General features: G+C 46.7%; 1 protein-coding gene across 4 annotated transcripts in view; it reads right to left on the minus strand.

Annotated features, from left to right (window-relative positions):
* IMPA1 (inositol monophosphatase 1) overlaps positions 1 to 12,683 on the minus strand; it is a 79,652-nt gene that overhangs the window by 60,227 nt on the left and 6,742 nt on the right. For 2 of the 4 annotated variants that reach the window (XM_073550556.1, XM_073550558.1), the window contains exon 2: positions 3,028 to 3,093. The exons of 1 other annotated variant lie outside the window; for it this stretch is intronic. In XM_073550556.1, the coding sequence (XP_073406657.1) occupies positions 3,028 to 3,093 (66 nt within the window). Of the gene's footprint in view, positions 1 to 3,027; positions 3,094 to 9,271; positions 9,943 to 12,683 lie in introns of those variants that run through there. One more of the 4 variants, XM_073550555.1, reaches the window with a different exon arrangement.

Raw genomic sequence — 12,683 nt, forward strand, 5'->3', positions numbered from 1 at the left:
AACGTCACTACTTCCCTTCCGAGCCCTGACGTGTGCCCATACAGTAGTTTTCTCCCACATATGGGGTTTCAGCGTACTCAGGACAAATTGCAAAACAACTTTTAGGGTCCAATTTCTCCTGGTACCCTTGGGAAAATAAAAAAATTGAGGACTAAAAGATCAAGTTTGTGGAAAAAATGATTTTTTTTTTATTTTCACACCCGGGCATTATAAACTTCTGTGAAGCCCTTGGGGGTTCAAAGTTCTCACTACACATCTAGATAAGTTCCTTGGGGGGTCTAGTTTCCAAAATGGTGTAATTTGTGGGGGTTTCCACTGTTTTGGTACATCAGGGGCTTTCCAAACGCGACATGGTGTCCGATCTCAATTCCAGCCCAAAAAGTCAAATGGCGCTGCTTCCCATCCGAGCTCTGCCATGCGCCCAAATAGTCGTTTACACCCACATATGGGGTATCAGCGTACTCAGGACAAATTGCACAATAACTTTTAGGGTCCTGTTACCCTTGGGGAAAATAAAAATTGAGGGTGAAAAGATCATTTTTGTGGAAAAAATATGATTTTAATTTTACGGCTCTGCGTTATAACCTTCTGTGAAGCACTTGGGGGTTCAAAGTGCTCACCACACATCTAGATAAGTTCCTTGGGGGGTCTAGTTTCCAAAATGGGGTCACTTGTGGGGGGTTTCCACTGTTTAGGTACATCAGGGGCTCTCCAAACGAGAATGGTGTCCGATCTGAATTCCAGCCAATTTTGCATTGAAAAAGTCAAACGGCGCTCCTTCCCTTCCGAGCTATGCCATGCGCAGAAACAGTGGTTCCCCCCCCATATCAGGTATCAGCGTACTCAGGACAAATTGCACAATTACTATTGCAGTCCAATTTCTCCTTTTACCCTTGGTAAAATAAAAAAAATTGGACCTGAAGTATTTTTTTTTTTTTTTTTTTTTTTAATATTCAAAAAATTCCTGTGAAGCACCTGAAGGGTTAATAAACTTCTTGAATGTGGTTTCGAGCACCTTAAGGGGTGCAGTTTTTAGAATGGTGTCACTTTTGGGTATTTTCTATCATATAGACCACTCAAAGTGGCTTCAAATGTGATGTGGTCCGTAAAAATAAAATGGTGTTGCAAAAATGAGAAATCGCTGTTCAACTTTTAACCCTTATAACTTCCTAACAAAAAAAATTTTGGTTCCAAAATTGTGCTGATGTAAAGTAAACATGTGGGAAATGTTATTTATTAAGTTTTTTCAAAATTTTCGCCAAATTTTCGTTTTTTTCACAAATAAACGCAAGTTATATGAATGAAATTTTACCACTAACATGAAGTACAATATGTCTCGAGAAAACAAAGTCAGAATCACCAGGATCCATGGAAGCGTTTCAGAGTTATTACCTCATAAAAGGGACAGTAGTCGGAATTGTAAAAATTGGCCCGGTCATGAACGTGCAAACCACCCTTGGGGGTTAAGGGGTTAAAATGTGGCGTTCGATGGAGAGTGTTTATAGAAACGTCACTGACCACCAGAGAAATTCAAGACTTAATGAGTGCCTTTGTGGATTCGGATTGGTATGTATTAAGCAGGGTTCCCCAACTCCAGTCCTCAAGGCCCACCAACAGATCATGTTTTCAGGATTTCTTTAGTATTGCTCAGGTGATAATTGCTTCACCTGTGCAATACAAAGGAAATCCTGAAAACATGATCTGTTGGTGGGCCTTGAGGACTGGAGTTGGGGAACCCTGTATTAGAGGATTTGAGTGGTAATCTGGGTAAACTGAAATGTGTTATATGAGCTATATGGAGATAAGGTGTCTGATTTCAGTGAATGTAATATATGAAAATGTGGACGGAAGGGGGTTTGATAATTTTACATTTGTTAAGTTTATTTTTGCTTCTAATCAGGCTTATGGGATAAGCATGTTTAAATATGTTCTTCGTAACAATTCAATGCAATGTTTGTAACTTGTAATATGCAACTTCATTACAAAATCAATAAAAATGATGTTTCGGAAAAAAAAAAAAAATGTGGCGGTCAGAACTGGACACAGTATTCCAGATGAGGTGTGACCAAAGAAGAGATGAACTTGGCAACAATGACTTCACGTGATCTAGACTGTATGCTTCGGGTTACTACATCCCAGAATTGTATTTGCCTTTTTTGCTGCTGCATCACACTGTTTAAAAAAACAGAGGAACAGAGTCTATGCTAATTTACAAAAATACTAAATTTTATTTATCATAAAATATGACATAGAATATTGGTGTATGCAAAAGACACAATATAGTAAACATTAGTGAGCAGAGAGAATGAAAGAAGAGTGACTACATATCATATTAGGGGGGGGAGTAGTCCGGTAGCTTTGGCTGAAGGGATGATGTGGGATATTAGGGGGAGTAGTCCGGTGGCTCTGACGGGATGATCTGGGATATTATAGTGAATGTGGCTATGCGAAGTGGGCGGGGCTCTACACTCAGCTCTATATATATATATATATATATATATATATATATATATATATATATATATATATATATATATATATATACATACATACATACATACACACACACATATATATATATATGGACTGGACGTGCAGCCATTTACGACCACTTTTTGGATCTGACCACTAAGCCAGTTATGAATCCACCTAACAGTTGCCTTGTCCATTCCATACTTAGTCATTTTTTCAATAAGGATTGTGAGATACTTTGTCAAATGCTTTCCTGAAGTCAAGATATACTATATCTACAGCATTTCCCTGATCCACCCAGTCAGTGATTCTTTCATAGAAGGAAATTAAGTTAGTCTGACATGACTTATTAGTTACAAACCCATGCTGACTCTGGTTAATCACTTCATTCTTATCCAGGTACTTACATACATGTTATTTATTAATATGTTCAATCCTGAATACATGACCTGTTGGTGCACCTGGTGTGTGGGAGTTGGAGGGGGGGACACTGTTGTAGTGCAATGTAGACAACTAAAGGAAAACTTAATTCAAATGACTCTTTTCAATACACACCGCTCCAGCTTTTCTTGCTACTTGGACAGCAAACTCCATACATTCTTGCCATTCGGCCATTTTGACCTAGAAAAAAAAAAAATTGTAATTACATGATGGAGTCCCAAACATTTATCGATAATGGGTTTTTCAGTACTTGTAAAATTTATCAGGGTGAAGGATGGGTTGTTATTACTTCCATAAGACCACAGGAATGGCAAAGTTTGAAGCAGTAAGTAATACCAAGTTATTTTAGAATGCTACCTACCAATCGTTATAGCAAAAAGTGTTGTGAGCTCATCTGTTCATTCACCTTTTGTGTCCGAGGATCTCCCTCTTCTGGTGAAGGAAGGTAGTGAGGCTGATTTGGATAAAAGAAACCAAACACCTGATCAGGTGGATTGTGACTGGGTAACAGGAACTTCAGAGTGGATATAAGGCAGCCGACGCCCTTCTGAGTGGCTGGTAATTTCTCTGCTGGATTTTTGGAGACCAGTCTGATTCCTGCTTCCCCAAAATAAGTTTTTGCTCTGCTATTGAACTTATTAGTTTTGGTTTTGTTTTCCTTGTCTTTTGAGTTCAGCCATCCCCGGCTGGGGGTGTGCTTGATCCTTATTCCTTGATCAGTGTTCTCTTTTGCTCTGCTTTCAGAATATTCTGAGTGCTGATATAGGGTTTGAAGTCGAGTGACTTCAGGGTCCTTTTTGCTTATCAGTTGTGTTGGTAATATCTTTAGCAGGGTTTTCTCGGATTGCAGACAGCAGCTTTTCTGTCCTGTCCTTTTTAGTTAGCTTGGGCCCCATCGTTTGCTCAACCTATCTTTCTATCTGTGTTAGTGTTTTCATCTTGCTTCACCGTCATTATATGTTGGGGGCTGCCTATTGCTTTGGGGTCTGCTCTGGGGCAGTCAGTTTTTCCCTTTTCTCTCTTTAGGCTTATTTAGATCTCCGGCTGTGACGAGGTATCTAGGATCACCGTAGGAACACTCCACGGCTACTGCTAGTTGTGTGATAGGATTAGGGGTCTGCAATCCGCTAGTTTCCAACCGCTCTGATTTTCTGGGCTGAGCTTGTTTTTTTTTTTTTTCCTCCTCGGTGACTCAATCATAACAAAATCACCAGCCATACCGCAGATTCTAGGGTACTCAAAAGCAGGAAGGAATTGTAAAAGAAAAAAAAAAAAAAAGTGTGTATATTTTTTCCTCTTTTTCTCTGAGGCCGTAGGAGGAGTATTTTTTTTTTCTGATGGAGTTTAAGCAATTGTCTGATCGTGTGGAGCAGCTTGCTGCTGAAGTGCGAGGAATTTCCGCCTATCTTGCTCATTCACACGCTGCTGAACCAAAAATCCCCACTCCTGATGTGTTTTTTGGGGATCGGTCTAAATTTTTGAATTTTAAGAATAATTGTAAATTATTTCTTGCCTTGAAGCCTAACTCATCGGGGAACTCTGCACAGCAGGTTAAAATTGTCATCTCCTTGCTGCGCGGCGATCCCCAGGATTGGGCGTTTTCTTTAGTACCAGATGATCCTATTCTAACAAATGTGGACGCATTTTTTCAGGCCTTGGGGTTGTTGTATGATGAACCTAATGCAATTGATCAAGCTGAAAAGACCCTGTTGGCATTGAGCCAGGGTCAAGATTCTGCAGAACTGTACTGTCAAAAATTCCGAAAGTGGGCGGTCCTCACCACTTGGAATGATGGTGCCTTGGCAGCTCTCTTTCGGAAGGGTTTGTCAAAAACCGTAAAAGATACTATGGTGGGATTTCCTGTTCCCTCTGGCCTTGACGATTCTGTCATTAGCCATTCGCGCTCAGCCCAGGAGGCCGAAACTGCCCTGGTAGAGTGGGCCCTTAAGGAATCTGGCGGGCTGGCGCCTTCCGACTGGTAGGCGTCCAAAATTACCGAGGTGATGCATCTTGCGATGGACGCCTTAGAGGCTTTTTTCCCCCTTATTTCTACCCCCAAATAGGATGAACAGGTTTGGGTCAATACGCCAGTCATTGGTGGCCTCTAGATAGCTTATAACTTCCTGTCTTACGTCTAGAGTGTGGAGACGCTGTTCCTTCCCATTGCAGGGATTGCTGCAGAAGGATGGTAACACTATCTCCTGATTTATATTCTGGTAAGAGGCTACCTTGGGGATAAACGCCGGATCTAATCTTAAGATTATATGATCTTCTCTGATCTGGAGATATGGATCTTTGGTGGACAGGGCCTGGATCTCTCCTATTCTTTTGGCCGTGGTGATGGCTACAAGGAAAGCCATCTTAGAATCATAGAATCATAGAATCATAGAATCGTAGAGTTGGAAGGGACGTCCTGGGCCATCTGGTCCAACCCCCTGCTCAAAGCAGGATTCGCTAAATCATCCCAGTCAGATGTCTGTCCAGCCTCTGTTTGAAGACTTCCATTGAAGGAGAACTCACCACTTCTCGTGGCAGCCTGTTCCACTCATTGATCACTCTAACTGTCAAAAAGTTTTTTCTAATATCTAATCTGTGTCTCTTCCCATTCAGTTTCATCCCATTGCTTCTAGTCTTTCCTTGTGCAAATGACGATTCCTTGATTCCTTGATTTCCTTGTGCAAATGACAAAATCTTCCGAGTGAGCGTTGAAATGGTCATCCTTTCACTAGGGATGTAGGGGTCCCTAGATAAGGATCTGAGTACCAGGCCGAGGTCCCATGGCGGGGTGAGCTGCCTAATTGTGGGGCGAAGACGCTTCGTGGCCTTTATGAATCTTACCACCCAAGGATGGGAAGCTAAAGGGTAATCAAAGAAGGAGCTCAAGGCCGAAATCTGGACTTTTAACGTGCTGGGTTTAAGGCCCTTATTATACCCCGACTGTAGTCTAGAACACTAGGGAGGTCGGGGGTACCAGCCAGGAGGTCGGACCTGCCACCTTCCAGGCAGTATCTCTTCCATACCTTCCAGTAGATTGCGGATGTTACCGGCTTCCTGCTGGCCAGTAGAGTGGATATGACCTGATCGGATAAGCCCTTTGCTCTCAAGATGTTCCTTTCAGGATCCATGCCGAGAGGTGTAGTCTTGCTGGATCTGGGTGGCGGATGGGGCCCTGGTGGATGATGTCCTCCTTCAGAGGTAGCGCAACTGGGTTTGCTACTGCCATGGCCCCTAGCAGCGGAAACCAACTCTCCTTGGCCAGTATGGCACTATCATTATCACCGTTGCACGGTCCTCACGGATCTTCCCGAGTACCGCCGGTATAAGCGCCAGTGGTGGAAATGCGTACAGGAGGGGTTCCTTCCAGGCCTGGCTCAGGGCATCCACTTCCTCCGGGTGGTCTGCCGGGTTCAGGGAGTAGAATCTGGCAACCTTTGAGTTCTTCCGGTTTGCGAACAGGTCTATACTGGGGGTCCCCCAACGCTGACATGGTTGATGAAAGACCTCTCCGTTTAGTTCCCACTCTGTCGGGCAGAACTGCTGTCTGCTTAGGTAGTCTGCCACTACATTCTGAGAACCCTCCAGGTGGATTGCCGTTACTGAGAGGACAACCTCTTCTGCCCAAGCGAATATTCATCCTGCTAGTGCCTGGAGTGGTCGATGTCTCGGGCCTCCCTGGTGCTTCAGGAACGAGACTGCCGTTGTGTTGTCGGACAGTATTCGGACGTGTAGATTTCTCACTACCGACCGGTTCTGACGCAGGGCTTCCCAGACCGCATAGAGCTCCCTGAAGTTGGAGGTTCTGTTTCTGATGCTGACTGGCCATCTTCCCTGGAAAACTCTTCCTTCTACATGGGCTCCCCACCCCCACGTACTGGCGTCTGTAGTGATTACCACGTATGGCGAGGTTGTCCATAGCACGCCCACCTGTAAGTTTCTGGGCTGTATCCACCACCGTAGAGATCTTTTTACCGGATCTGGCAATGATATGGGCCCGTCTAGTGAATCCTGACGTCTGTCCCATCTTGCAAGGATTTCTTTTTGCAGGGGCCTCGAATGGAACTGGGCCTATCTGACGCACGGAATGCAGGCCGTCATCAGGCCCAGGACCTCCATTGCCCCTCTTATGGAGGAGCGATGTTTTAGGAGGCTCTTGGCTCTGTCCTGAATGATCTGCTGATTTTTTTCTGGTAGCAGGGATACTCTGCTTCTTGAGTCTAGAAGGACTGCCAGGAAGATTTTCCTGCTTTCTGGCTTTAGGTCCGACTTCTGTTCGTTGATAAGCCAGCCGAGATACTCCAATGTTCTGATCGTTCGGCTCCTGTCCTGAATGAGCCTCTCTTCTGATCTTGCGACTAGGAGAAAGTCTTCTAGGTATGGTATTATAGTGACCCCCTGGTTTCTCAGGTAGGCCACTACCTCTGTTACCAGCTTTATAAATATTCGGGGGGCTAAAGCCAGCCCGAATGGAAGGCATTGGAACTGGAAGTGGCAGGTCTGGGCCGGTAGTCTGATTGCGAATCTTAGCAGGTTCTGAGATAAGGGATGGATGGGGACCTGATAATACTCTTCAGGTCGAGGGTACACATAACGGCATTCCTGTCTATAAGATGAATTGCCGAACGTATTGATTCCATCTGAAACCTTTTGCATACCACCCAGGCATTTAGAGGTTTCAAGTTTATGATAGTTCTGGCCTCGCCGGATGGTTTTGTAATGGAGAACAGGGAGGAGTAGTGACCCTTACCCCTCTCCGACTGCGGAACTGGCACTATGACCTTTGACCTGAGCATGTTCTGTAGGTCTGCCCACATGGCAGAGCCTTCCGGGACTACGGTGGGGGGCAATGTATCTGTCAGGGGGAGAGGAACAACATTCTATGCTGTAACCTTCTGCGATGGTTCTGAGGACCCACCTCTCTGCGAAGTGTCGCAGTCTTCCCCCGACGCCTATGGCGTCATTGCCTTCTGGACCTCGAGGTTGATGCAAAAAGAGGGGCTTTTCTTCTCCCCCCTTGGCTCTGAACGTTTCTATAGGAGCTTCTATTGGATCTACCCTGGCTCCTAAAGTCGGTCTGTTTCCGGAAAAAGGGCCCCCTTCGAAAGGACTGGGGACGCTTGGGTTTTTCTTCTGGAAACCCTTTGTTTTTGTCAGACACCTGCTCTAAGGTGCTATCTAGAGCTGGTCCGAACACCCTTGAGCCTGAAAAGGGGATGGAGCAAAGCTTTGCCTTTGAAGCATTATCCCCCAACCAGGACTTTAGCCAAACCGCTCGCCTAGCTGCATTGGAAAGGGAGCTGTTTCTGGCTGCGAATCTTACCGATTCGGCCGACGTATCTGAAAGAAACGCCATGGCTGATTTCATCAGGGGGAGGGAAGCTAGGATCTCGGATCTAGGCGTCTTGTTGGTTAAGTGCTCTTCCAACTGCCCCACCCATAGGAACATGGACCTGGCCACCGAGGTGGCTGCTATGTTAAGCCTAGTGAGGGCAGCCACCGTTTCCCATGTTCTCTTTAACAGGACATCCGCCTTCCTGTCCATCGGGTCTCGGAGACTTGACGAGTCCTCAAAGGGGATGGCGGTCTTTTGGCAACCTTAGCTACAGGAACATCGATCTTAGGAATTTCCTCCCACAATCGAGTTTTCTCTGGGTCAAAAGGCAGGCGGCTCTTAAAGTCCTGGGACAGCACGAGTCGACATTCTACCTCCTTCCACTCTTCTAGGACAATTGTCTTAATGTGCTCACTTACAGGGAACACAGTCTGTTTCCGAGCAACCAGTCCCCCAAACATCAGGTCCTGTCGGGACTGCGGTTTAGGAACTTCTTCAATTTGCATGGTGTTCCTTACCGCCTGCACCAAGTCATCAGTGTCCTCTAGTCTAAACAGGTATCTCCTGCCTTGGTCCCGCCTGTCGGTCGGGATCTCTCCCTCGGGATCCGAGTCCCGGAGGTCTGACCCCTCAGGCGAGCTTGTTTCCGAGGCTAGCTCTATCTCCCACCTCGGCCGCTTCCGGCCTGGCCCCGGACTGGGGGACTGTGGCCGTGAGAGTCTAGATCTGGAGGCCTGTACTTCCTCCCGGATCAGGCTTCGCATCTCGGCAAGGAGGGACGGTTGCTTGTCTCTTACAACCCTTGAAGTGCAGGGTCTGCAAAGAGTTTTGATGTGGGTGTCTGGCAGTTTTACCCTGCAGACCGGGCATCTGACAGATTTAGATGTGGCCTTGGCCGGATCTTTAGCCTCTGTCGGGGGGGCTGGGGTACCCTTCTCCTGTATGATACAGAACAGGGATAGTCGGGTCAGTCGTCATGGGCTGCGGGGAAGGCGGTGTGGGGGGGTGGATTGCGCCAAGCGCACTTACCCCTCTGTCGGCTGGTGCCTCTGGGTTCAAAACCACCAAAGCTGCTGCTGGCGTGCGCTGAGCCTGCTGGCGTGCGGTGAGCTTGCTGGCGTGCCCAGGCTGCTGGCGCGCTGATTCAAAGTCAGCGCGTGACGTCACCGCCGCGCCACGGGTCCTCCCACGATAGCCGAGATCACGCCTGCGGCTCCGCTTCCTGCTCGGATCTGATGCACTCCGGGCGTTCTGTAATGGTGGCATCCGCCCCACTGCCTGCGGGGATCCGGCTTCCCGAGTCCTGTGAAGTCGGCGCCCGCACTGCCCGCTGCCTGCGGGGACCCGGCTGCCACTGGGGTACAGCCTGTAGCTGAGAGCCTCCCACTGGGAGGAGCGGCTCCCTCCAGGAGCGACGTCCTGCTCCTGTCTTTGGGGCAGAGGGACTCCCCACAGGGAAGTGTCGGCCCTGGGCATCCCGGCAGGGGGAAGGTTTGGACTGGCCGCCTGATCCCCCTGCGCCCTCCGGTAAGCTGATCTTCCTCTCGTATGTCCCTCCATGCAGGGACAGGAAAGACACTGATGGAAAAGGGGTGGGCCGGGTCCTTTTAAACTCTCGTGTGCTTTCCTGTCCCTGTAAGGAGGAGGAGGACATTCTCCATGGTGCTGTCAGGGGGACGTCCTGGAAAGAAAGGTTTGCACAGGTTAGACAGGTGTCAGTTACTACAGTGGGGAAACAGCTAAGTGTAGTGGACGTGCAGTACCTTGGGTTGACCATTAGACGGCAGGGAAGAGTGTGAGCAAAGGACTTGACATCAGCTTAGGGCTTAGGAAACCGTTGGTCATGGGGGGCGGAGTTACAGGGAACCGGGAATTATATAAATTTGACAGGAGGGTTCCAGAAAGTTGCAGTCCCCAGAGGGAGTTCCAGTGACAGGAGGACTACGACAGTTTGTGCACTGTGAGGAAAACCAAATCAGGGGGACTGAGGAGAGAGGAAGACAGGGGGGTGGTCCTGACACCAGAGCTCCGCAGTATAGACGAGACACCGGGGTAAAGCATACCGTATTGTGAGAGACGAATGATCAGTAAAAGTACTGTTGGTTAACGGGCCTAAGGCGGCCACAGTGACGGATCTGACAGGAGCGTCGAAGAGTGAAGAGGGGAAGGTGCGTATATGTACGTCCCCAGTGTAAAGCACGGTGTGCGTGAAGTGACCCTGGAAACGGAGGGCCGATAAGTGAAGTGAAGCAAAGTGAATTGAAGTGCGGTGTACTCCGGAGGCCGTCAGGTGGATGGTAAGAGAATAAACTTGGACCTGTTGTACCCGAAACTTGCCTCATCGTGTGTCTGTATGTCACTGCGCGGTATACACTACTTGGATTACAAATACTTGTGGAATACAAATGACCCACCTGTGGATTACAATTTGGGAGCGCTGTGGCGTATCTGCCAGGGCTGTGGAGTCGGAGTCGGTGCTCATTTTGGTGGCGTCGGAATAAAATGGGCCGACTCCGAAAATATATAATAAAATGGGTACAGTAGTTCAATGCAGAATATGCTGAATATTTTTTCATAGGAATTTGGGAAAGTTATGAAATGTCCTATAAATGACTGTTCTATTCCTGATCTAAGGCTACATTCACACACAGCGTTTTTCCTGCGTTTTTTGAGGATACGTTTTTCAGTTGCAAAAGCAGATCAGCTTTTTAAAAAACCGCATCACCTGAAAGGTTTTTGAGCTCATAGATAATGTTTTCAATAGCAAAAGCAGATTAGAAATCTGCTCTATCTATATATCCATTTATCCATATCTGTCTATCCATATCATATCTGTACCAAAAAGAATGAAAGCCGGATAGCACACAGACTAACACTCCTTTTTTTTAGCACCAGTCAGGTACACCTCATAGCTGCCCAAAAGGACGCCCAGGACAGGCATTGCTCGTCTTCAGTAACATCAACTGATAGTTGGAATAAATAGACTGCATTCATCACCACATCTTCTCAAGGTGCAGGCTTTATTTTCAAGTGTAGGGGTGTGAAGTATGAGGTTCTGCAGCAGCTGAGGTGTGCAGTATGAAATTCTGCGGAACAGTATGAGATTATGCCCCCCCCCCCCCAGGTTTGATCCTGGCTACGCCATATGTGAATGTAGCCTGAGGATCTAGGCTTTATCTTAGCCGAGATAAGTCATAGTGTGTATGTATATATATATATATATATATATATATATATATATATATATACAGTGGGGAAAAAAAGTATTTAGTCAGTCAGCAATAGTGCAAGTTCCACCACTTAAAAAGATGAGAGGCGTCTGTAATTTACATCATAGGTAGACCTCAACTATGGGAGACAAACTGAGAAAAAAAAATCCAGAAAATCACATTGTCTGTTTTTTTTTCATTTTATTTGCATATTATGGTGGAAGATAAGTATTTGGTCAGAAACAAAATTTCATCTCAATACTTTGTGATATATCCTTTGTTGGCAATGACAGAGGTCAAACGTTTTCTGTAAGTCTTCACAAGGTTGCCACACACTGTTGTTGGTATGTTGGCCCATTCCTCCATGCAGATCTCCTCTAGAGCAGTGATGTTTTTGGCTTTTCGCTTGGCAACACGGACTTTCAACTCCCTCCAAAGGTTTTCTATAGGGTTGAGATCTGGAGACTGGCTAGGCCACTCCAGGACCTTGAAATGCTTCTTACGAAGCCACTCCTTCGTTGCCCTGGCGGTGTGCTTTGGATCATTGTCATGTTGAAAGACCCAGCCACGTTTCATCTTCAATGCCCTTGCTGATGGAAGGAGGTTTGCACTCAAAATCTCACGATACATGGCCCCATTCATTCTTTCATGTACCCGGATCAGTCGTCTTGTCCCCTTTGCAGAGAAACAGCCCCAAAGCATGATGTTTCCACCACCATGCTTTACAGTAGGTATGGTGTTTGATGGATGCAACTCAGTATTCTTTTTCCTCCAAACACGACAAGTTGTGTTTCTACCAAACAGTTCCAGTTTGGTTTCATCAGACCATAGGACATTCTCCCAAAACTCCTCTGGATCATCCAAATGCTCTCTAGCAAACTTCAGACGGGCCCGGACATGTACAGGCTTAAGCAGTGGGACACGTCTGGCACTGCAGGATCTGAGTCCATGGTGGCGTAGTGTGTTACTTATGGTAGGCCTTGTTACATTGGTCCCAGCTCTCTGCAGTTCATTCACTTGGTCCCCCCGCGTGGTTCTGGGATTTTTGCTCACCGTTCTTGTGATCATTCTGACCCCACGGGGTGGGATTTTGCGTGGAGCACCAGATCGAGGGAGATTATCAGTGGTCTTGTATGTCTTCCATTTTCTAATTATTGCTCCCACAGTTGATTTCTTCACTCCAAGCTGGTTGGCTATTGCAGATTCAGTCTTCCCAGCCTGGTGCAGGGCTA

Source organism: Dendrobates tinctorius, unplaced genomic scaffold, assembly GCF_039654945.1.
Source record: "Dendrobates tinctorius isolate UK_male_01 unplaced genomic scaffold, ASM3965494v1 ptg000165l, whole genome shotgun sequence".
In the NCBI taxonomy this organism is placed as follows: domain Eukaryota; kingdom Metazoa; phylum Chordata; class Amphibia; order Anura; family Dendrobatidae; genus Dendrobates; species Dendrobates tinctorius.